Source organism: Hylobates moloch, unplaced genomic scaffold (assembly GCF_009828535.3).
Source record: "Hylobates moloch isolate HMO894 unplaced genomic scaffold, HMol_V3 SCAFFOLD_1, whole genome shotgun sequence".
NCBI classification, from domain to species: domain Eukaryota; kingdom Metazoa; phylum Chordata; class Mammalia; order Primates; family Hylobatidae; genus Hylobates; species Hylobates moloch.
In genome coordinates this window covers 12,340,862-12,366,000 of record NW_026652276.1, presented here as the reverse complement: position 1 = coordinate 12,366,000, position 25,139 = coordinate 12,340,862, and the positions used below count along the sequence as shown (strand labels likewise).

General features: G+C 40.7%; 1 protein-coding gene across 2 annotated transcripts in view; it reads right to left on the bottom strand.

Moving 5' to 3' along the window:
• Positions 1-25,139, bottom strand: part of DNER (delta/notch like EGF repeat containing) — a 366,652-nt gene that overhangs the window by 16,822 nt on the left and 324,691 nt on the right. For both annotated transcript variants that reach the window (XM_032754076.2, XM_058437649.1), the window contains one exon: positions 18,802-18,933. In XM_032754076.2, coding sequence (XP_032609967.1) covers positions 18,802-18,933 — 132 coding nt within the window. The remainder of the gene's footprint in view (positions 1-18,801; positions 18,934-25,139) is intronic.

Here is a 25,139-nt window from a genome sequence, read left to right as displayed (position 1 = left end):
CTTTCTAAAAAAGTTAAAAAAAAAGTTTTAACTTTCTAAAAAAGTTTAAAAAAAAAGTTTTAACTTTCTAAAAAAGTTAAAAAGTCCACTCCTGGACATGTGGTGGTGGTCCCTAAAGAGAAGCAGCTGTGGTGGTGGAGGAGGGAAGGATAAAGGGTCACATGCTGTCCCCTAAGGCACATGTTCTGAGCTGAGGATTACTGAGCATGGCCCTGTGTCCTTCCTAAAAGCACCAACCTGTATTAGCAGGAAAAACTGGAAGGACAGGATGTAATCTCTGTGATTGGCATAGGTCAAGAACATCGAGTTATTTCCTGTTTATAGATCTGCACCCAAATGAAACTATCTAGATAGTATAGACAGGATTTGAAAGAAAATTCTGGAAATTTTAAAGAGAAGCTGAACTCATATGGAAAAAAGAATGCTTTCTCTACTTTACTCACACCACCACCACCACCACCATTCCACACTTCCCCACCCACACCAGGACATCATTTTCATGGTAGAATTCCAAGTGCCTGCAAATGCGATTCAGAGGTTAGTGGAAATGGAAATGAGCCTGTCTTTCCATGAAATCCACAGGACTCTTCTCACTGTTCCATTGTCGCTGAGAGTATTTGTGGCCTCTGGATACTCACACCCTCATCTTAGCTGTATCTTCAGTCCTCATAGATCTAACAATCACAATTAGCTATTCCTTACCTTGAAAAGCTGCAGTCAGTCTGAAGGAAAGCACAGATAGACACCCAAACCGGGGGTCAGGCCTGCAGACCCACTTTCTAGAAGCTAACAGAAAAATGACCCAAGAGCCCAGCCTGGATGCTTCCTGAGAATTTGAGAACAGATGAATAATGTGATTTCTGAGTTTGCATCCAGACCATCCTGAATATTTCACCAAAACCTTCGAAGCCTGGTTTGTCATTTGAGTCTGCCTGCCTGAGCTCATAAGGCCCATGGAGCTTAGTAAAACTATATGACCATTAGTGCATTGACTGCTTCATTTAAGCCAGCTCACACACAGGCAGACAGAGTAACATAAATCACCAGAAAAAAACAGTCACGATGGAAGGGAGAAGGTGCTTGGGGAAAGCAGAACCAAGGCTCAATCCCCAAATCTGCAGCCATCTCATTTGGCAATACCTGGCGTGCATTGAGAGAGACAACTCATTTTTCTGGCTGAAAAAGCAAGCGTGATTCACTTCATTTCCAAGTATTATAACATTCTCTAAAAAATTCAGTTGCAGGCAGGAGTCCAACACTCAGCAGAGTATGTTATAACATCCATTTAGCATCAACACAAGGGCAGCCAGTACTATGTTTCTCCTCCAACTGGGTAGAGTGCTCAGATCGGATCACTATGGAAGATCACACGAGTTCTTGATGAGTTCTTGCAGTCTATGCATAAGCTTCATAGAATTGACTTACACATCACATCAATTGTGTATACACAGTGAGTGCACAACCACATGGCCACTAAAGTGAAAAAAAAAACAACCATACTGGGCTATGTGCTCGGTGCAGTGTCCCAGGTCTGACTGCTTGCATTTATGACCATCTGCTCCATTTCCAAAACTCTGTACTCCAAGCTGTTTGGACTTTTGGAAAAACTTTCTCAAGATTTCTCCTAAAAGCTCTGCTTTCCTCTCTCCCCCTGCCCTTTTCTTTAAAGCTAGATTCCATCTCACTGTCATCTAAAACTTTTTTGATACAAATGACTGTGGCTGCTTTACAGGCTAATTGGTTTAGTAGCTGGGATGGATCTGGCTAAGTCCAACGCTAGGTCTGAGAGGCAGCAAATTTATCTATGCCAGGTGCCTGCAACCACCGCCATCTCTCAGTCCAGATGCTATCCTCATAAGTCATTGCTTTGCTGCATCCCAGGAGTCTCATCACATGAATCGTTGACTATGTTGGCTACAGCATGGCACTGGGAAGAATTGTGAACCAGAATATGCCAGATGGGTTCATCTCATCAGCCCCAGCAGGTGCATGACCAGGAATGCATGTGCACGAGCTGCTCAAGAAAAATGTCACACTTGTGAGTCTGACAGTTCATTTTCATTTTTTAAAACTAAGTTTGTTTAAGGTTTTGTATTTTCCAAAGTGCTTTTGCATTAAACATTTCAGTTGGCCCTAAACAAACACCTTGAGCTAGGCAGAGGTGCTAAACTTGGAGCAGCTGCTCAAGGTGAGGCAGGCAGTCAGTGGCCAAGCTGAGAATAAAATCAGACCCACCTCCACTCTGCCAAAAAGAGACTCCAGTCAATTTACATATTGAGTCTAAAATACATAGCCCATATCTATTTTTTAATTTACCTAGATGAATGTAGCTATACTAGTTAATTTGCTTACCTATGTTATTTTTTAAAAAGAGCAAAAGTGAGACTGTTTCTTAAGATGTTACTTAGCTTAATAATTTTTAAGACTACTTGTTACCTAGAACAATTGTGAGGAGGGATGTCAAATTACTTTGTTTTCTATAGCTAAAGGTTAGCAGGACAATCAAAGCAGTCAGTGAGACTGAAAAAGATTAACAACTCTTGTTAATCTCCAGAAGAGGAATGAATGAGAAAAGGGAATGAAAGAGATCATCTCCTTTATGGGGATCCATTCACTGAGCACATTAATTAAGGACCCTACTATGTGCCAGGCACAGTGCTGAGTGACAGGGATGGAAAGCAAGGGAAAATAGAGAGAAAAGTAGGCTCATGTAGTCCCCAGTTTTCTAATGATCCCCAAAACAAAGTAAAAGTACAACTGTGCTATGTCTACAAGGGATGAGCTCTTCAGTGCGGCAGGAAGACAGGAGACATTTTACCTCACTGACTGCCAAGAGAGCTTGCACAACAGGAGTCCTTATGGAGTGGGCACTAACCAGGGACGGGCAAGAGCAGAGGGGAGACTGCACAGGCAAAGAACCAGAGTGAGCACAGGCCTGTGGGAGGGGGGTGAGGGAGAAGAACAAGGGCTGGAAGGAAAACAGCATGACTGCTTGAGAGAGAGGCAGAGAGTGGTCGCAGCAAGGAGAAGGGATCTCCTTGCAGGGTAGGGCAGTGTGGCCTTGGGTCTTTAGTCACTTATTTATTTTAATAGGAGCTTGGCACCGTCAGGGTTGGAAACAGTGGGAGGGAGGGTCTGAGTGTTCCAATTTGCACTTTGAAAAGATCCTTCTCGCTGTGCATGAAGAAAGGGTTTGAGGAGCAAGGACAGAGGCCGGTTCAGAGGCTCCTGTAGGACGGGGGCAGAGTTAGTGGTAACTTGACCTGTGGTGATGGGCATGGAGACAGAGAGAGGGGAATGGATGTGAGTGCTGTGTTAGGGGGGAATCAACCAGACTAAATGCAGCTTGTACAGATAGGCCAATGAGGGGAGAAAAACCAGGAGGCCAATTCCTGGTTTCCTGGCTTTTATCGCTGGATGGATGAGGTGCTGTAGCCAAGTGAGATGACCAGGTTTGAGAGGAAGATCCTGAGTTTGGTTTTATACATGTTAAATTGGAGGTACCAATTCTGGACATGGGCTTTGGGAAAGAACATATAACTAAATCCTCAAAGGCAATCGCAACAAATGCAAAAATTGACAAGTGAGACCTAATTAAACTAAAGAGCACAGCAAAAGAAACTATTGACAGAGTAAACAGACAACCTACAGAAGAGGAGAAAATATTCGCAAATGATGCATCCAAGAAAGGTCTAATATCCAGAATCTATAAGAAACTTAAACAATTGAACAAACAAAAACCAAATAACCTCATTCAAAAGTGGGCAGGAGATATGCACAGACACTTCTTAAAAGAAAGCATATAAGTGGCCAACAAACATGAAAAAATGCTCAGCATCACTAATTATCAGAGAAATGCAAATCAAAACCACAATAAGATAACCGTGTCCCACCAGTAAGAATGGCGATGATTAAAAAGTCAAGAAACAACAGATATTGGCAAGGCTGAGAGAAAAAGGGAACACACTGTTGGTGGAAATGGAAATTAGTTCAGCTACTGTGGAAAGCAGTTTGGAGATTTCTCAAAGAACTTAGAACTACTACTCAACTCAGCAATCTCATTACTGGGTATGTATCCAAAAGAAAACAAATTGTTCTACTAAAAAAGTACAGGCACGTTCACTGCAGCACTATTCACAATAGCAAAGATACAGAATCAACCAAGGTGCCCATCAATGATGGACTGAATAAAGAAAATGTGGTACATATACAGCATGGAATACCATGCAGCCATTAAAAAAAGAGTGAAATCATGTCCTTTGCAGCAATATGGATGCAGCTGAAGGCCATAATCCTAAGTGAATTAACATAGGAGCAGAAAAACAAACACCACATGTTCTCACTTATAAGTGGGAGCTGGCCAGGCATGGTGGCTCACACCTGTAATCCCAGCAGTCTGGGAGGCCTAAGCGGGTGGATAGCTTTGATCTTAGGAGTTCCAGACCAGCCTGGCCAACACGGCGCAACCCCATCTCTACTAAAAATACAAAAAAAATAGCTGAGTGTCATGGTACATTCCTGTAATCCCAGCTACTTAGAAGGCTGAGGCACAAGAATGGCTTGAGCCTGGGAAGCGAAGGGTGCAGTGAGTTGAGATCGCACCAGTGAACTCCAGCCTGGGTGAGACCCTGTCTTACAAAAGAAAAAAAAAATAGAAGCTAAACATCGGGTACTTGTGGACATAGAGGCCACACAATAGACATTAGGGACTACTAGGGAGGAAGGAAAGGAAGGGGGGAAATGGTTAAAAAACTAATGGGGACTATAGTCAGTACCTGGGTGACAGGATCATTCATATCCCAAACCTCAGCATCACACAAGGTACCCAGGTAAAAACCTGCACATGTGCTCCTTGAATCTAAAATAAAAGTTGAATAAACAAATAAATAAATTGGAAGTACCTTTAAGACACCCAAGCAGTTATGTCTAATAGTTAAATTTTGATGTTTAGCTCATCATTTTGGTTAGTAAGAGCTGATATTTATTGAGGGTTCAATTTGTGCTGGACACTAAGTGTTAAGGTGTTAACTCACCTATTCCTCCTATAATGCTTTGAGGTGACACTATTATTACCTTCATTTTATATAGGAAGCAACTGAGACTCTAAGAGGAAAGCTATGTGCCCAGGGTTACACACATAGTAAGTGGCAGCCCCGGAGTTTAAGCCCAGGTGCTCTGGTTCTAAAGCCAGACACTTCAATCAATAAGGAATGTTTTCCAAACTGTAGATCGTAGAAATCAATGTAATGGGGCCAGACTCACATTAAAAAAAAAAAATTTAGAGAACTACTTCAGAGTTTGTCACACTTATAAAAAGTTAAGTATTATTTTATGTTATGTGTGTTTGTGTGTATATTAGGCTGTGTGTTACATGCAGCGTCAAGATGTAAAACATACTGCTTACTGTGGGTTGCACTCAAAAGGCATGAAAAGCATTTCCCTATGCTGTACACATCCATCAGCACTCTTCAGAGAGGCAATGGAAAGTTCCTCCTCATGAGATTTTTTGGAATAAAAAAGTCAAGATCGAATTACATCAATAACAACTACCTAGCTATATAATGCCTGTGGTCCTATAATATTCTGTACTTGCAGCAAATTGGTTATTAACCCAAAAGTATCTAGTTTACCAAGATTCCATCAGAGATGGGAAATTTCATTTTCAGCAAATGCCCAGAGACTTCTAGTTGTTCAAAGAGAAAGACAGCTGATGATAATAATTAAGGTAATCATTTATTAAGTATCTACTATGTACCAGTCACTGAACAATATTGGTTACATTTACTATCCCATTTATCAAGGCCTAAGGCTCAGAGACCTTGTTTTCTGGCCCAGGGATAAATACCTGAGCTAGAATTCAAAACAGCTCAACTCACAGAATTGAGTTATCAACCACAAAACTCCACAGCAGCATTCTTTCCATTCAATCAGTATGCTTTCCCCACATCTAGCCACAATCCCTCCCTGAGTAGAGGATGCGTTCCTGGTGTTCCAAGTATGTACTAAAGGTAATTATGGATTCAGTGGGATTTGCAAGTTACCCTTGGACCCCACCACCATTGCTTTCAAGGGGAAAAGTTCTAAAAGGCAAAAAGCCAACTTATAATGAAGTGCTCATGAAAAGTTAAAAGATAATCACCAACCAAAATCAAAATATTAAATGCAAAAACCTTTTGACAATTTTATCTTTGAGAATTTCTACTACTGATATTCTTACATAAGTAAGCACAAAGATGCTGCTACGATCTGAATGTATGTGACTCCCAAGCTTAAATGTTGCAACCTAATCCATACAGTTAGGCATTGCGTCCCCACCCAAATCTCATCTTGAATTGTAATCCCCATAATCCTCATAATCCCCACGTGTCAAGGGAGAGACAGGTGGAAGTAACTGAATCATGGGGGTGGTTCCCCCATGCTGTTCTAATGAAAGTGAGTTCTCACGAGATCTGATGGTTTTAGAAGGGGTTCTTCCCTATTCACTCAACATTTCTCCTTCCTGCCACCTTGTGAAGAAGGTGCCTTGCTTCCCCTTTGCCTTTTGCCATGATTGTAAGTTTCCTGAGACCTTCCCAGCCATGCTGAAATGTGAGTCAATTAAACTTCTTTCCTTTATAAATTACCCCGTCTCAGGCAGTTCTTTATAACAGTATGAAAACAAACTAATAAACTAATCAATGAAGCGATGGTATTAAGAGATGTAGTCTTTGGGAAGTGATTAAGTCATGAGGGCTCTGCCTTCATCAACTAGGTTAATGTCCTTATAAAAGAGGCCCAAGAGAGCCACCTTGCCTTTCCACCATGTGAAGACACTGCCAGAAGGCCCTATCTATGAGGAATGGGCCCCCGTCAGACACTGGATCTGCCAGTGCCTTGCTCTCAGACTTCTTAGCCTCCAGAACTGTGAGCAATTACTTACTGTAAGGTATTTTGTTATAGTATCCCAAGCAAACTAAGACAGGTGCATATATAGAATATTCATTCTAGTATTGCTTTAAATAGCAAAACCCCTCAAATGTATTATCTATCAATGGGGGTCTGATTAAATACATTTTGGAGAGGCTAAAGAATGGAAATACCATGTGACATTTTAAAAAGTGTCGTAGATCTGCATAAGGTAGTGTGGGTGCACCTTCAGGATATGCTGTTACACATAAAAGCAATACGTTGAAGAGTGTGTATAAAACTCTCATTTGTACAGGAGAAAATAGGAACTTATCTATTGACTGATGCATCTAGAAGAATACACAATAAATGTCTAACAGTAGTATCTTTAACGAGTGAGGTGGGGATCTGGATAAGGAGAGATATTAATTAATTTTATTTTTAAACATCTTGGTTTATATAAAAATGAGAACCAAAGAAGCGAACCTATTTGTATAATAAGAACTGCCCATATAATATAATCATTTGACACGTTTCTTTAACCATTATTAAATTCCATCTATTGTTAAAGGAAGAGGCCCAAGACATCCATCTATACTTCCCCTCTGGCCCCAGGATGAGCTACTTTCCCTTTACCTGGTTGTCTAGAGGTGGCTGTGCAAAGCCTTACAGTGACTCATCATATATTCAAACCTGCCCTTAGATTACAAGCTCCCAAAGGCAGGGTATGTTTCATTAACCTTTATATTCCAGAACTACACTCAATGCCTGACAATAAAGAGCCACTGATTCCTGATTGAATGCATAAATCTAAGATAGCCTATTTGCCTATTTCTCAACTGCAAAGTATCATTAATTCAATAGTTTAACTGTATTTAACCATAGATTCAACTGTTTAATACACAAAACTGGCCAACTGTCAGTCAGCGAGGTTAACTATAACCCTAACTTTATAAAGCTTACACAAACAAAGCAAAACACACCAACACTGCTATGTCAAAATTTATAGAAATTTTGATTTTTAGACCTTGATTCTAGGAAGGCATATTTTCCCTTTATTATAATTCAGAAAAAATTATAATCAGTCCCAGGGTGGTAAAAATGAATGGCAGAGAATTAAAACTTCACTGATGTTGTTCTGTTAATTTCCAGAACTGTGGGTTTTCATTTGCCTTAAAACAGGTGTAAATCACTATAGCTATTTGAACGATTCTATTAGGATGGTCCTGGATCAATCTTCTTGATAGTTTTGATAAATCTGTGTGGTCTGTTAGATTTCTGCTTCTTATTACTGACTGGTGGCCAGATAATTACCCTAAAGCGGCAAATGACTAGGGTGATGCATTAACAGATAACATTAATTCTACCTCATCCCCAAATATTGTAATATTTAAGAACAAATAGAGGGAGGAATGAGATACCATTGGTGGGTGGTATGAAAGGCAGAATAAGGGTCTCCTGAAGATGTCCTAATGCCCAGAACCTATCAATACATTATATGGCAAAAATGACTTTGCAAATGTGATTAAATTGAGATCTTGAGATGGAGAGATTATTCTGGATTATCTGGACAAGCTCAATGCAACCATAAGAGTCCTAATAAGTGAAAGAAGGAGGTAGGAGAGTTGACAATTGAGTGATGAGAATGAAAGCAGAGGTCAAAATGACATGATTTCTGACTTTGAAGAAGGCAGAAGGGACCATGAGCCAAGAAATGGGAGCAGCCTTAAGGTTAGAAAAGGCAAGGGGAGACAAGTTCTCCCCTAGAGCCTCCAGAAGGAAGACAGCCCTGCTGGTCCCTTGATTTTAGCCCAGTGAGGCCCATTTTGGACTTTTGCCTTCCGGAACTGTAACATGATAGATCTGTGTTGTTTTAAGTCACTCAATTTGTGGTAATTTGTTACAGTGACAAGAGGAAATACAGATGGTCAGGGAAGGCACCTTTGAACTGAGACCTGAATGAGAAGAAGGCAGCTATGCTAAGCTCTGAAGGAAGAGAGCTCCAGGCATAGGGAACAGCATGGGTGAAGGTCCTGAAGGCAGGGATGACCTTGACCTGCTCAAGGAAGGGAAAGCAGGACACTGTGGCTACAGCAGAGGGAGCAAGGAAGAGAGGCAAGCAATGTGGCCTCCGAAGGCAGTGATCGAGTTAGCAGAAGCCTCCTTTACTTCCTCAGGTGACTCAGCAGCCCTCCAGCACCATGTAGCTATGTGGGTCATGGTTCTCTGTGTACATCTGAGCTTTTCTGTTTAGATCTACTGACTAGACTTTGAGATATCCAGGCATCCTCCTCTTGGTTTCTGGATACTTCAGAGGATCACAGATGCTCAGGGTTAGAAAGAGACCTCAGAGGCCGTGGTTCCCATGGCTCACGCAGGACTAGAGGCCTCTTACAGCTTCCCTGCCCACCAAATGTACGAGTTCTGTGTCCACTCCGGATCCTGGGATCCATTCCATTGATTCAGACCCCATCATCTAGACACAAGCTACTGGCTTCAGCTATGTGTCATCTGCAAACCTCATACACATGATCTCCATTCCATATACTCAGGTCATGGTTAGAAATATCCAGTGCTGGGACCTGGCAGAGTCTAATCTGTAATTAAATTTAGTTTTGATACCTTTGGCCCTATAGAGAAATATAAATGAGATCATCAAATGGAAGATGATAGAGTGAGTGAACAGAGTGTCCAGGTATGCACTGAGATGTGTAATGTACCCTATCACACCCAGCCACTGTCCTGGGCTGTAGGCAGCATCTAAAAAGACAATTGCTGAGGGTTAATCCTCCCTGGGAGTAGCTCATAGCATAAGAGGTATAGTAGTATAGAAAAAATAAAAGAAAGATCAACCAGTATTTATTTAGTGTCTACTGAACAGCAGAAATCTGTACATTTGTCTCATGTAATCCTCACAGCAACCAGCATGGGAAGCCTTCCTATAATCAAGTAGAAAGACAAGGCTCCCAGAGGTAAATTTGTTTTTCCAGGTTACATAGTTAGAATATGATGGAGCTTGAATTTGAAGTTGACTTTGATCCTTTTGTTATTCCATATTTTGCCTATATTATCATCACCAGAAGAAGTAAACTTCAGATTTTTTACAATGAAAGGATTTCACTTCAAAATTTCTTGATGATATCCTGTGTGTTCCTGACTTTTTATCTATACTCTCCTATATATTTATCTTCATGAATCCCATTTTAAAGTTATAAGTAGATATTACTCTGCCCTAAAGGCACAAAGTGTGTCAATTTGTCATACTAAACTTTAGAATGAAAACTGATCCCATTTTGTGGAAAAGTAAACTGAGGCTCAGCACAAGCAAATGCAGTCATAACAACGAGTGCCTTGGCCAGGATAAGAACCAAGGTCCTGCTGACCCAAGTCTGGAATCCTTTCCACCAGAAGATTCCACCAGACTGGACTTAACATCCTATAACTATAGTCTCTTAGAATTTTACCATTGAAATCCTTTTCAGTCCCTTGTCTCTCTCTTCAACAAGAAAGTAGTTCTCACCCATCTTTAGCAAGGAAAGTTAATTCTAAGCCCATTCTGTATGAGAGCAATTGAGAATGCTAAGGGGGAGGCCTATAATAATTATACACTTCACACTTAGGCTGCATGAACCAAGAAGAAAGACAGTGAGTGAGCAGGTAAGAGGCTCAATCATATCCTCATCCTCTTATCAAGTTGATCAAATTGATGTTGGAGAATGTGGTCAAGTTGGTCAAGTTGATGTCAGAGAATGTGGTCCACATTTGGACAAGAGAGTTTCGTAATACTGGTCACCCTCTACATTAGACAAACACTGAGAATGAGATGACCCTGTCCAGCCATAGGCAGCCAGAACCACCAGTGAGGGCCTGGTCTTGTGACATAGAAAGAAGGAGTAGAGACAGCAGACACATCAGGCTGAGTGACACAGACAGACAGGCAGGCAAGCAGGCAGGCAGGGCTGTGGGTACTGATTTGCATCCTTCCAAATTCACACAGAAGACAAGTTTTCTTTATCTGTCAAAAGGTGAGTGAGCAGGTGAGAGAGCACGGAAGGGAGTTCTTATGCAACTTTCCCAGGAAAAGAAGCAACCTGGAATAGGGAGGAAACATTCACCCAACCAGCATGGTTAGCTTTCTTCTGCTATGAAAGATCAAATTGCCCCAGCTAATTTAAATAAGAAGACAATACCTTTCAAAGTTGAATCTTTAACAGTTCCAAAACAATTGAAAACTCAATTGCAGTCAGGCACGGTGACTCACACCTGTAATCCCAGCACTTTGGGAGGCCAAGACAGGTGGATCATGAGGTCAAGAGATCGAGACCATCCTGGCCAACATAGTGAAACCCCTTCTCTACTAAAAATACAAAAATTAGCCGGGAGTGGTGGCACACACCTGTAATCCCAGCTACTCGGGAAGCTGAGGTAGGAGAATCACTTGAACCCAGGAGGCAGAGGTTGCAGTGAGCTGAGATTGTACCACTGCACTCCAGCCTGGACACGGCAAGACTCCGTCTCAAAAAATAAGAATAAAAAATAAAAATAAAATAAGAAAACTGGAGGGGTGGCTGGCAAAATGGCTGAATAGGAACAGCTCTGGTGTGTAGCCCCCATCAAGATCAATGCAGAAGGCAGCTGATTTCTGCATTTCCAACTGACGTACCTGGCTCATCTCACTGAGACTGGTTAGACAGTGGGTACAGCCCATGGACAGGGAGCAGAAGTAGGGTGGGGTGTTGCCTCACCCAGGAAGCACAAGGGGTCAAGAAACTCCCTCCCATAGCCAAGGGAAGCCATGAGGGACTGTGCTGTGAGGAACGGTGCACTCCAGCCCAGATACTATGCTTTTCCCATGGTCTTCACAACCCACAGACCAGGAGATTCCCTCGGGTACCTATGCCACCAGGGCCGGGGGTTTCAAGCACAAAACTGGGCAGCCATTTGGGCAGACACTGAGCTAGCTGCAGGAGTACCTTTTTTCATACCCCAGTGGCTCCTGGAACACCAGTGAGACAGAACCATTCACTCCCCTGGAAAGGGGGCTGAAACCAGGGAGCCAAGTGGTCTAGCTCAGCAGATCCCACTCCCACAGAGCCCAGCAAACTAAGATCCACTGGCTTGAAATTCTCACTACCAGCACAGCAGTCTGAAGTCCACCTGGGACACTGAAGCTTGGTGGGGGAAGGGCGTCCATCATTACTGAGGCTTGAGTAGGCGGTTTTCCCCTCACAGTGTAAACAAAGCCACCAGGAAGTTTGGATTGAACGGAGCCCACCGCAGCACTGCAAAGCCACTATAACCAGACTGCCTCTCTAGATTCCTCCTCTCTGTGAAGGGCATCTCTGAAAGAAAAGCAGCAGCCTCAGTAAGGAGCTTATAGATAAAACTCCCATCACCCTGGGACAGAGCACCTGTGGGTGCAGCTTCAGCAGACTTAAATGTTCCTGCCTGCCAGCTCTGAAGAGAGCAGTGGATCTCCCAGCACAGCACTTGAGCTCTGTTAAGGGACAGGCTGCCTCCTCAAGTGGGTGCCTCCTGACAGAGAGACACCTCCCAGCAGGGGTCAACAGCCACTCATATAGGAGAACTCCAGCTGGCATCTGGCAGGTGACCCTCTGGGAAGAAGCTTCCAGAGGAAGGAACAGGCAGACATCTTTGCTGTTCCACAGCCTCCACTGGTGATACCCAGGCAAATGGTCTGGAGTGCACCTCCAGCAAACTCCAGAGAACCCACAGCAGAGGGGTCTGATTGTTAGAAGGAAAACTAACAAACAGAAAGGAATAGCATCAACATCAACAAAAAGGATGTCCACACAGAAACCCCATCCAAAGGTCACCAACATCAAAGACCAAAGGTAGATAAATCCAGGAAGATGAGGAAAAACCAGCACAAAAAGGCTGAAAATTCCAAAAACCGGAATGCCTCTTTTCCTCCAAAGGATCACAACTTCTTACCAGTGAGGGAACAAAACTGGACAGAGAATGAGTTTGACGAATTGACAGAAGTAGGTTTCAGAAGGTGGGTAATAACAAACTCCTCTGAGCTAAAGGAGCATGTTCTAACCCAATGCAAGGAAGCTAAGAAACTTGAAAAAAGGTTAGATGAATTGCTAACTAGAATAACCAGTTTAGAGAAGAACATAAATGACCTGATGGAGCTGAAAAATACAGCAAGAGAATTTTGTGAAGCATACACAATTATCAACAGCCAAATAGATCAAGCAGAAGAAAAGATATAAGAGACTGAAGACCAACTTAATGAAATAAAGCATGAAGACAAGATTAGAGAAAAAAAGAATGAAAAGGAATGAACAACGCCTCCAAGAAATATGGGACTATGTGAAAAGATCAAACCTGTTTGATTGGTGTACCTGAAAGTGATGGGCAGAATGGAACCAAGTTGGAAAACACTTTTTAGGATATTATCAAGGAGAACTTCCCCAACCTAGCAAGACAGGCCAACATAATTCAGAAAATACAGAGAACACCACGAAGATACTCCTCGAGAAGAGCAACCCCAAGACATATAATCATCAGATTCACCAAGGTTGAAATGAAGGAAAAATGTTAAGGCAGCCAGAAAGAAAGATCGAGTTACCCACAAAAGGAAGCCCATCAGACTAACAGCGGATCTCTCTGCAGAAACCCTACAAGCCAGAAGAGAGTGGGGGCCAATATTCAACATTCTGAAAGAAAAGAATTTGCAACCCAGAATTTCATATCCAGCCAACCTAAGTTTCATAAGTGAAGGAGAAATAAAATACTTCACAGACAAGCAAATGCTGAGAGATTTTGCTACCACCAGGCCTGCCTTACAAGAGCTCCTGAAGGAAGCACTAAATATGGAAAGGAAAAACCAGTACCAGCCACTGCAAAAACATACCAAATTGTAAAGACAATTGACACTATGAAAAAACTGCATCAACTAACAGGCAAAATAACCAGCTAGCATCATAATGACAGCAGCAAATTCAAACATAACATACTAACCTTAAATGTAAATGGGCTAAATGCCCCAGTTAAAAGACACACACTGGCAAATTGGATAGAGTCAAGACCCATCGGTGTGCTGTATCCAGGAGACCCATCTCACGTGCAAAGACACACATAGGCTCAAAATAAAGGGATGGAGGAATAGTTACCAAGCAAATGGAAAGCAAAAAAAGGAGGGATTTCAATCCTAGTCTCTAATAAAACAGACTTTAAACCAACAAAGATCAAAAGAGACAAAGAAGGGCATTACATAATGGTAAAGGGATCAATGCAACAAGAAGAGCTAACTGTATTAAATATATATGTACCCAATAAATGAGCACTCAGATTCATAAAGCAAGTTCTTAGAGACCTACAAAGAGAATTAGACTCCCACACAATAATAGTGGGAGACTTTAACACCCTACTGTCAATATTAGACAGATCCACGAGACAGAAGATTAACAAGAATATTCAGGACTTGAACTCAGCTCTGGACCAAGCAGACCTAATAGACATCTACAGAACTCTCCACTCCAAATCAACAGAATATACATTCTTCTCAGCACCACTTTGTACTTATTCTAAAATTGACCACATAAATGGAAGTAAAACACTCCTCAGCACATACAAAAAAATGAAAATCATAACAAACAGTCTCTCAGACCACAGCGCAATCAAATTAGAACTCAGGATTAAGAAACTCACTCAAAACTGCACAACTACATGGCAACTGAACAACCTGCTCCTGAATGACTACTGGGTAAATAATGAAATTAATGCAGAAATAAATAAGTTATTTGAAATCAATGAGAACAAAGACACAATGTACCAGAATCTCTGGGATACAGCTAAAGCAGTGTTTAGAGGGAAATTTATAGCACTAAATCCCCACAGGAGAAAGTGGGAAAGATCTAAAATCGATACCCTAACATCACAATTAAAAGAACTAGAGAAGCAAGAGCAAACAAATTCAAAAGCTAGCAGAAGACAAGAAATAACTAAGATCAGAGCAGAACTGAAGGAGAGAGAGACAAGAAAAACCCTTCAAAAAATCAAGGAATCCAGGAGCTGGTTTTTTGAAAAGATTTACAAAATAGATAGACCACTAGTCAGAGTAATAAAGAAGAAAAGAGAGAAGAATCAAATAGACACAACAAAAATTGATAAAGCAGATATCACCACTGATCCGATAGAAATACAAACTACCATCAGAGAATACTATAAACACCTCTATGCAAATAAACTAGAAAATCTAGAAGAAACAGATAAATTCCTGGACACATACACCCTCCCAAGACTAAACCAGAAACAAGTTGAATCCCAGAATAGACCAATAACAAGTTCTGAAATTGAGGTAGTAATTAATAGCCTACCAACCAAAAAAAGCCCAGGACCAGGTGGATTCACAGCCAAATTTTATCAGAGGTACAAAGAGGAGCTGGTACCATTCCTTCTGAAACTATTCCAAACAACAGAAAAGAGAGACTCCTTCCTAACTCATAAAAATTTTATGAGGCCAGCATCATCCTGATACCAAAACCTGGCAGAGATGCAATAAAAAAAGAAAATTTCAGGCCAATATCCCTGGTAAACATTGATGCAAAAACCCTCAATAAAATACTGGCACACCGAATCCAGTAGCACCTCAAAAAGTTTATCCACCACTGCACTCCAGTCTCGGCGACAGAGCGAGACACCATCTAAAAAAAAAAAAAAAAAAAAAAAAAAGCTAATCCACCACAATCAAGTTGGCTTCATCCCTAGGATGCAAGTGTTCGATATATGCAAATCAATAAACGTAATCCATCGCATAAACACAACCAATGATAAAAACCACATGATTATCTCAATAGACACAGAAAAGGCCTCCAATAAAGTTTAACACCCCTTCATGCTAAAAACTCTCAATGAACTAGGTATTGACAGAACGTATCTCAAAATAATAAGAGCTATTTATGACAAACCCACAGCCAGTATCAAACTGAATGGGCAAAAGCTAGAAGAATTCCTTTTGAAAACTGGAACAAGACAAGGATGCCTTCTCTCACCACTCCTATTCAACACAGTATTGGAAGTTCTGGCCAGGTCAATCAGGCAAGGGAAAGAAATAAAAGGTATTCAAATAGGAAGAGAGGAAGTAAAATTGTCTCTGTTTGCAGATGACATGATTGTATATTTAGAAAACCCCATTGTCTCATCTGAAAATCTCCTTAAGCTGATAAGCAACTTCAGCAAAGTCTCAGGATACAAAATCAATGTGCAAAAATCACAAACTTTCCTATACATCAATAATAGACAAACAGAGAGCCAAATCATAAGTGAACTCTCATTCACAATTGTGACAGAGAATAAAATACATAAGAATACAACTTACAAGGGATGTGAAGGGCCTCTCAAGGAGAACTACAAACCACTGCTCAAGGAAATAAGAGAAGACACAAACAAATGCAAAAAACATTTCATGCTCATGGATAGGAAGAATCAATATCATGAAAATGGCCATACTGCCCAAAGTAACTTATACGTTCAATGCTATCTCCACCAAGCTACCATTGACTTTCTTCACAGAATTAGGAAAAACTACTTTAAATTTCATATAGAACCAAAAAAGAGCCCATATAGTCAAGAAAACTCTAAGCAACAAGAACAAAGCTGGAGGCATCACAATACCTGACTTCAGACTATACTACAAGGCTACAGTAACCAAAACAGCATGGTACTGGTACCAAAACAGATATATAGAGTAATGGAAAAGAACAGAGGCCTCAGAAATAATGCCACATATCTACAACAATCTGATCTTTGATAAACCTGATAAAAACAAGCATTGGTGAAAGGATTCCCTATGTAATAAATGGTGTTGGGAAAACTGGCTAGCCATATGCAGAAAACTGAAACTGGACCCCTTCCTTACACCTTATACAAAAATTAACTCAAGAGGGATAAAAGACTTACACGTAAGACCTAAAACTATAAAAACCCTAGAAGAAAACCTAGGCAATACCATTCAGGACATAAGCATGGGCAAAGACTTCATGACTAAAACACCAAAAGCAATGGCAACAAAAGCCAAAATTGACAAATGAGATCTAATTAAATAAACTAAGGAGCTTCTGGACAGCAAAAGAAACTATCATCATAGTGAACAGACAACCTACAGAATGGGAGAAAATTTTTGCAATCTATCCATCTGAAAAAGGGCTAATATCCAGAATATACAAGGAACTTAAACAAATTTACAAGAAAAAAAAACAACCCCATCAAAAAGTGGGCAAAAGGTATGAACAGATACCTCTCAAAAGAAGACATTTATGCAGCCAACAAAAATATGAAAAAAAAGCTCATCATCACTGGTCATTAGTGAAATGCAAATCAAAACCACAATGAGATACCATCTCACGCCAGTTAGAATGGCAATTATTAAAAAGTCAGGAAACAACAGATGCTGGAGGGGATGTGGAGAAATAGGAACGCTTTTTTACTCTTAGTGTGAATGTAAATTAGTTCAACCATTGTGGAAGACAGTGTGGTGATTCCTCAAGGATCTAGAACCAGAAATACCATTTGACACAGCAATCCCATTACTGGGTATATACCCAAAGGATTATAAATCATTCTACTATAAAGACACATGCACACGTATGTTTATTGCAGCATTGTTCACAACAGCAAAGACTTGGAACCAACCCGAATGCCCATCAATGATAGACTTGATTAAGAAAATGTGGCACATATACACCATGGAATACTATGCAGCCATAAAAATGGATGAATTCATGTCCTTTGCAGAGACATGGATGAAGCTGGAAACCATCATTCTCAGCAAACTAACACAGGAACAAAAAACCAAACACCACATGTTCTCACTCATAAGTGGGAGCTGAACAATGAGAACACATGGACACAGGGAGGGGAACATCACACACTGGGGCCTGTCAAGTGGTGGGAAGCTAGGGGAGGGATAGCATTAGGAGAAATATGTAATGTAGATGACAGGTTGATGGGTGCAGAAAACCACCATGGCAAGTGTATACCTATGTAACAAACCTGCGCGTTCTGCACATGTATCCCAGAACTTAAAGTATAATAGAAAGAAAGAAAGAGAGAGAGAGAGAGAAAGAAAGAAAAGAAAGAAAGAAAGAAAAAAGAGAGAGAGAGAAAGAAAAGAAAGAAAGAAAGAGAGAGAGGGAGGGAGGGAGGGAGGGAAGGAAGGAAGGAAGGAAGGAAGGAAGGAAGGAAGGAAGGAAGGAAGGAAGGAAAGGCAAGCAAGCTTGATTCCACGTAAGTTCTCATTTTTCACTTCAATCCTAGTAGCTACATTGTTTTAAGGTATAAAATCTTGATTAAGACATTTATCAAACTTCTATTAGTTCACCCTAAGAGATCACTCAGCTTTAAGCAGCCCAAAATGTTTTTCAGCTTTTCTTTTAAGCTTGTCTTCACTGAACTTTTCTCCAGGCAACAGATGGAACTTAATACATTTGAAGACACTTGAACACATAAATAAAAAGGTAATTTACATTCTGTGTGTGTGTGTGTGTGTGTGTGTGTGTGTGTGTGTGTATTTTTTTTTTATTTTCAACACAAAGACTCTATTTTTTTTTATATGATTCTAATGCTTTTCTGTTCAGCACATTTTTGGCTGCATGAGTAGCAGTGAACTCTGGCTGACGTCTGAAAATTCTCATCCTAGGGAAAGGCTGGCTTCAGACTCAGGAAGGAGTGGGGGCAGCAGAATGCAGGGGGCAAACGTGCTAAACTGGGCATTGAGCACCAAAATGGGGCAAGTGTAGCTCCGGTTGTCCCTCTGGGACTCACTGCCTCATCTGCCAGTGACTCGGGGGCTTTCTGGTCACAGTCGGCATCTTCTTGATGAAGGAAAATGCTTACGTAACAGCTATAAATGTTAAATAACAGTGGCTGAGCTGCAGAAATACTTACGGATCTCACAGTTTGCTCCCACCCAACCATGTGGGCAGTGGCAGGTATAACCATTGGGCTGGTCCAGGCAGCTCCCACCATGGTGGCAGGGGTTACTGTCACATTCATTTATGTCAATGTCGCACTCTTCACCTAGGGAGGTAAGAAAACGCAGTGGTGAAACCGCTGCACCCATGGTTCCTGTCATTTTTCTTGCCAAAAAATAAAGATCCAAGGCTAGGGGTCATAACCTTTAGCAATAGAGCTCAACCTGCTGTTTGTATAAAGTGCAGAACTCTCAGAAAATTCCAGACAAGAGATCTTTTACTTCAGTAAAACTAAAAAGGAAAAAACAAATATATACATATATAGCACTGGTAAAAAGAATCTTTCCTTTAGTCTGCTTAACTAGTTAACTAGCTTCATTTAGCTAGTTAAGTGAGGTTGATTCCCATGTCTGAATAAATCTTTCCAGGTTGATCAGAAAAAGTGAAGTTGGGGTCTTGATTTTATTAAAGAAGTCTATTTTATTTTGGATTTCATCAGCTGAATCTCGTTATTTATTTTTCTGAAACTCCAGAAAGCTGAAAACTCACAGTTTATTATTATTCTGTAGCCAAGTATTTGAGTGTTTGAGAGTGGACATTTGACTCTTCTCTGGATAGTTCTAGGACATAGCTGTGCACCCAGCCGGAGTCAATTAGGAGGGGTTACTCCACTTTCCAAATCCCTGGATGTGATTCTGCGTGAAGCTGGGGGACCTGACGTGCTCAGGAAGAGCATCAGGCCCACCTAAGGAGAGAACTTGTGAAGGCTGGAGTTAGTCTAAATCTGACCTAATCTTTTCTGAGAAATGGTGGCCCAAGGGAAGCTGTCTGTCATTCTCCCATAAGGAAGAATGTGATCTTCAGCTCCTGCCCCTGGCTAGACCCAACTTTTCAGGACACCTTTGAATGCTTCAGAGAGAACCTGATAGAAATTACAAACCAGGGTCCAGAGCCAATGTCACAGTGATTCAAACACCACCTTAGAACAAAGCCATCTTCAAGTGATTTTAAAGCCATCATTATGAGTCAATACAAAATGCATACACCTCTTAAATTTAAAGGCATCTCATTAAAGCTGAAGAGAAGAGGATATTTCAAATTGAGGCACTCCCTCTCTCAAAAGTTTGAAAACGAGAAAAAGAAATTTTCAAAATAAGCCCTCCTTTGCTTAGATAAATGCAGAAAGTGATGAGAAAACAAAACTCCTAGCATGGCTATGGTCATGGGCTAAGGCATATGGACAAAATCAGATATTTCTGTCCATTTTCAAAAGCAATGTTTCAGTGTACACTCAAGTGATTACTTCTGGGCTCATTTAATTAGCATTAAATTGCTTTTCTATCTGCTACTGGTTTACCTCACATTTATAAAACCACTTTATGTCACTCAGGCCATTTTAGAGGAGGAATCTCACACTAATATATTCCATGTCTGTTTCATCTCACACTGTTTCTATACCTGGCATCTTACTATTTTATTTTTAAATAAAATCTGTTGAACAAAACATTTACAACTTCTAGATCCTACTAGGTTGCTTATAATTCAGTAATATATACGTGAATTTGTTTCCTGCAACAAATATTGTCACATCAATAGAAAAAAACATGAAATTGATTGCCTATTTCAAAGGTTGTCTTTCCAATAATGGGGCAATCACTCTTAGTAGAAATAGTCATAGATTAAACTTACAAATGGCATTACATGGTAGACTGGTTGAAGAGACATATAATCAAGAACATGCTGAGAAATGTTAAAAGGACGAAATCACAGGCCTTAACAAGTATATATGTCAGTACTACTTTCCAACCATCTAGGAAGATAAGTATAATTGGAGATATTTACTAAACAATAGCTTTCTTTAGCTGGCAATCTGAACACTGCCAATTCTGAAATGAGATTCTCTGTTACCTTTACAAGAATAGCTACAGAAACAGCCCACATTTCCCTACTGCTATGGTCTGGCAAAACTCAAAAGCCTCACTCTGCTTCATGAAGTGCAATGTCAATGACATATGCTTTTCATTTCCTAAACTCTATGCAGTCTCAGGGCTATCAGTTCAGTCCATCCAGGCCTGCTCCAGTCCAGAGCTTCTTCAAAAAGGCAAATGCCACATTCAGGAGCCAGAGCAGACCCCATGCATGTATTAAATCTTGGATCACTAAGGGGCTCTAACACAGTCAGGAGAAGCCCAAGGTCCCTAGAATTGTCTGTTCTTGGGACCCACTAGATTGGATGGATTTGGTAAGAATGGAGATGGTGGGGAAAAAAATAGGATGAACTCTTTCTGTAGACATTTATCAAATACAGTATCTAAAATCCAACTAGGGCCAAACCTATCTCATTCTGGTTTTCATCACCATAATGTTCTTAGAGTTACACTGGGGATTAAATGACTCAAATTAATGAAATAAACCCTATGCCAGTCAGGGTCTCACTTAGCTGACAGCTATTTCTGCAACATATGTGCTCTGGCAGAACCCTGGAGTGATGCACAGTTCTCAAATACCTTTGGGTTTATTCTAATGGCCTCTTTTATAGACGAACACTCCTACGCATCTAGTTGAATCAGTTATTCCTCAATTGGCTCTCAATTTGAGGCCTTTGCTGTGTTCTATGCTGGCTGGCAATAAGAGTATGAGGTGACTCAAATGATGGAGCCCCTCAAGGGAATTTTCAACCAGAAGACACCCAAGGATGACTGTTGTTCTCTGCCTTACAATGATCATGCTTTTTGCTATCAGTCTTATGCAAAGTGTTTGAAGATGCACTATGAATTTTAGAAAATAAGTTTGGCTTCATTTACATTTCCCCATATTAACAGCATTATGTTTGTATATGCAGTTCAACACCACAACATTCCATTCTCAATCAATATTCATTTTAACTTATTTTATTATAAGAGTTCTTAGTACACAGTATTATCTTTCTTTACTAATAGTTAACTAATAAATCTTTAAGCTTTTGCTGCCCTGAGCCAATTGACTTTTTAGTTGGCTCACTTACTCTTTTTAAATTTGAGTTCAAAAACAACAATTATTCTTAAATCACTGTTGTTCTTAAATAACATCTATTGAGAAAATACAAAATGAAATTTCTACTTGACTAAGGCTAACAATCAAGGTCTGAACTTTAAATCTTTTATAATTATTTTTATTATTTTTTCTTTTTTCTTTTCTTTTCTTTTTTTTTTTTTTTTTGAGACAAAAATCTCACTCTATCACACAGGCTTGAGTGCAGTGGCACAATCTCAGCTCACTGCAACCTCTGCCTCCCAGGTTCAAGCAATTCTCCTGCCTCAGCCTCCCCAGTAGCTGGGATTACAGGAGTGTGCCACCATGCCCAGTGAATTTTTTGTATTTTTAGTAGAGATGGGGTTTCACCATGTTGCCCAGGCTGATCTTGAACTCCTGACCTCAGGTTATCTGCCCACCTCAGCCTCCCAAAGTGCTAGGATTACAGGCATGAGCCACCATGCCCAGCCAAATTTTTTTTCAATGTACTACCTTCTATGAGGCAATATGTAAGTACAGTGGGTATCACATTTGGTAGTACTTATGTAGATTTACAAGCATACTGATTCTGCTTGCTTTCCTTGGGTAAATTAGGAAATGCAAAAAGACAAAACCATCCAAAGTCACCGCTGTTAGTAAATCCTTGGGTTAACAGAGTCCCCACTAAAAGATATTGATGACAATTACTATAATCATAATATCTAGTATTAAATATATGCCTCCTATGTGCCAGGCACTGACTGGGTGCTTTGACTATAAATCTTTCATATACTTCACTAAGAATTTATTCAAGATAAAGTGAGTTTTAAAAATTATTTCTAACTTTTTTTATCATGATGGAATAACTGGAACCTGTCTTGCCTTCCAACTGTAAACAACTAGACAACTAGATGAAATATATGAAAAAAAAAGAAACTATGAAGACATTGGACAACAGGAAGTCCAAGACTGTGACTGCTGCAAGAAGGGAAATAAAACAGCTGAGCACCACAATCACTCTGGCTTTCTTCCTGGAATTAATTTAGAACACAGTGGTTTCACTGGCTTGAGGAGACAAAGATCAGAGTGCGTGGAGGCCAAGGTAGCTGTAATTTGTAGGAAAGACCACAACACAAGATAGAACCACTCAGAAATTGAGCACTGGAAATCTGCTGCATCCATTGGGCTGTTGCTGAAGACGTGTGTGTGTGTAACTTGAAGCTTGGCAAACAAAATGACAGATGAGCAGTTCCCAAACTCACAGAGGACTGAGAAACATTCAGATTTGCACAGCCAGAGTGGAACTATTTCATGGATTACCCAGTACAGTCAGTGAAGCCACAAAAGATCACACCTTAGTAATGGGGCACAACTATCCCTAGAGTAAGGCTACTCTACCTTCACCTCCCCAAAATGTACAACAAACCTTGAAAGGATTAATTAGGTCAGCAAGTTACTTACCTGAAACAAAAAAAGTCCATTACTTTTTTTAAAAAAGACAGTAAAATCCAATCACTCAACAACTTAATCCACAATGACCATCATTCAAACAAAAATTATTAGACATGCAACAAAGTAGGATCACGTGACCCATAATTGTATGAAAATCAGTCAAAGACACAAATTCAGAAACAATGGATGAAAGCTAGCAGACAAAATATTTGTTCAAAATGTGAAATAAAATATAAAAAACAATGAACAGAAACATGGAAAATAAAAAACAAGCCCAGTGGAACTTTTAGATATGAAAAATACAATATCTGAAATTGTTTTTAGAACTCAATGGTCTCAATAGTAGATTAGTGACTCACACCTGTAATCCCAGCACTCTGGGAGTCTGAGGTGGGCTGATCACCTGAGGTCAGGAGTTCGAGACCAGCCTGGGCAACATGGCAAAACCCCATCTCTACTAAAAATACAAAAATTAGCCAGGTGTGATGGCACATGCCTGCAATCCCAACTACTCAGGAGGCTGAGGCAAGAGAATCTTGAACCAGGGATGCAGAGGTTGCAATGAGCCGAGATCACGCCACTGTACTCCAGCCTGGGTGACAGAGTGAGACTCCATCTCAAAAAAAATAAAAATAAAAATAAAAAAATAGCAGATTAGACACTGCAGAAGAAAATATTAGTAAAGTTGAAAACAGAACAATAGAAGCTTGACAAACTGAAACTCAGAAAGAAAAAAGACTTTTAAAAAAACTAAGTAGAGGCCTAGCATGGTGGGTGGTTCACGCCTGTAATCCCAGCATTCTGGGAGGCCAAGGTGGGTGGATCATGAGGTCAGGAGATCGAGACCATCCTGGCTAGCATGGTGAAACCCCGTCTCCACTAAAAATACAAAAAATTAGCCGGGCTCGGTGGCGGGCGCCTGTAGTCCCAGCTACTTGGGAGGCTGAGGCAGAGGTGGACTTGTAGACGGAAGCATCCACACACCCACCTGGAAAAGAGACAAAAAGAAAAGAAAAGAAAAGAAAAGAAAAGAAAAAAAAACAAAACTAAGCAGAGACTCTGACCCATTGGACAATTTTAAGCAGTCTAACATAGACGTACTCAGAATCCTAGAGAAAGGATATGAGGCCAAAAATAATATTTCATAAATTAATGGCTAAAAATTTCCAAGTTTGATGAAAACTGTAACCACAGATTCAAGATGTGCAACAAACTGCAAGCAGGATAAACGCAAGAAAACCACACACACACACATCACAGTGCAGAAGCCAAAGCAAATGCATCTTGGATACTGATTAACCCCAGTTCCAGGAACGCCTCTAAGGATTCCAGTTTATGTACTGTTCCTTGTACAAGAACAGATACTTACCAAAAATCCTGCCCTTTGGTCAAAACAACCTTGCTGTTATTGTACTTTGATCGTCCTGCACATCCCTTCTGAACCACCTCTCCCTCTGTGGATCATAAGCCTTGGGTCCGAAGGGTAATGGTGTGGGTGTGGGGATCCGCCATCTTGTTTCCCCACTGCCCGAGACACAGACAGGCTTCTCTTTATAAGTCCCTATTAAACATTTCTTTCTGATAAACTGGATGTGTCAGCCTCTTTCTTCAGCCTCTCAGCTTCCTCAGACTTTGGGGGCAGGTTTGCAGAGGCCTGCAGGAGCTGAGAGACCAAGAAATGGGTAAAGGGAATGAAGCATCTGTGTGGGTAATCCCAGGTGGCAGCCACTTCTATGTGGAGTGGTGTGGCTCACCTTTTAGACGCTTGTGTGGGGGTACAGGGACACCCAAAAATGCCCGCATGTTTAGAGTGACTTTTAAGTGGGAGCCATCTGTCGCACCGCAGTAACGAAGGATGGCGAGCAGTCA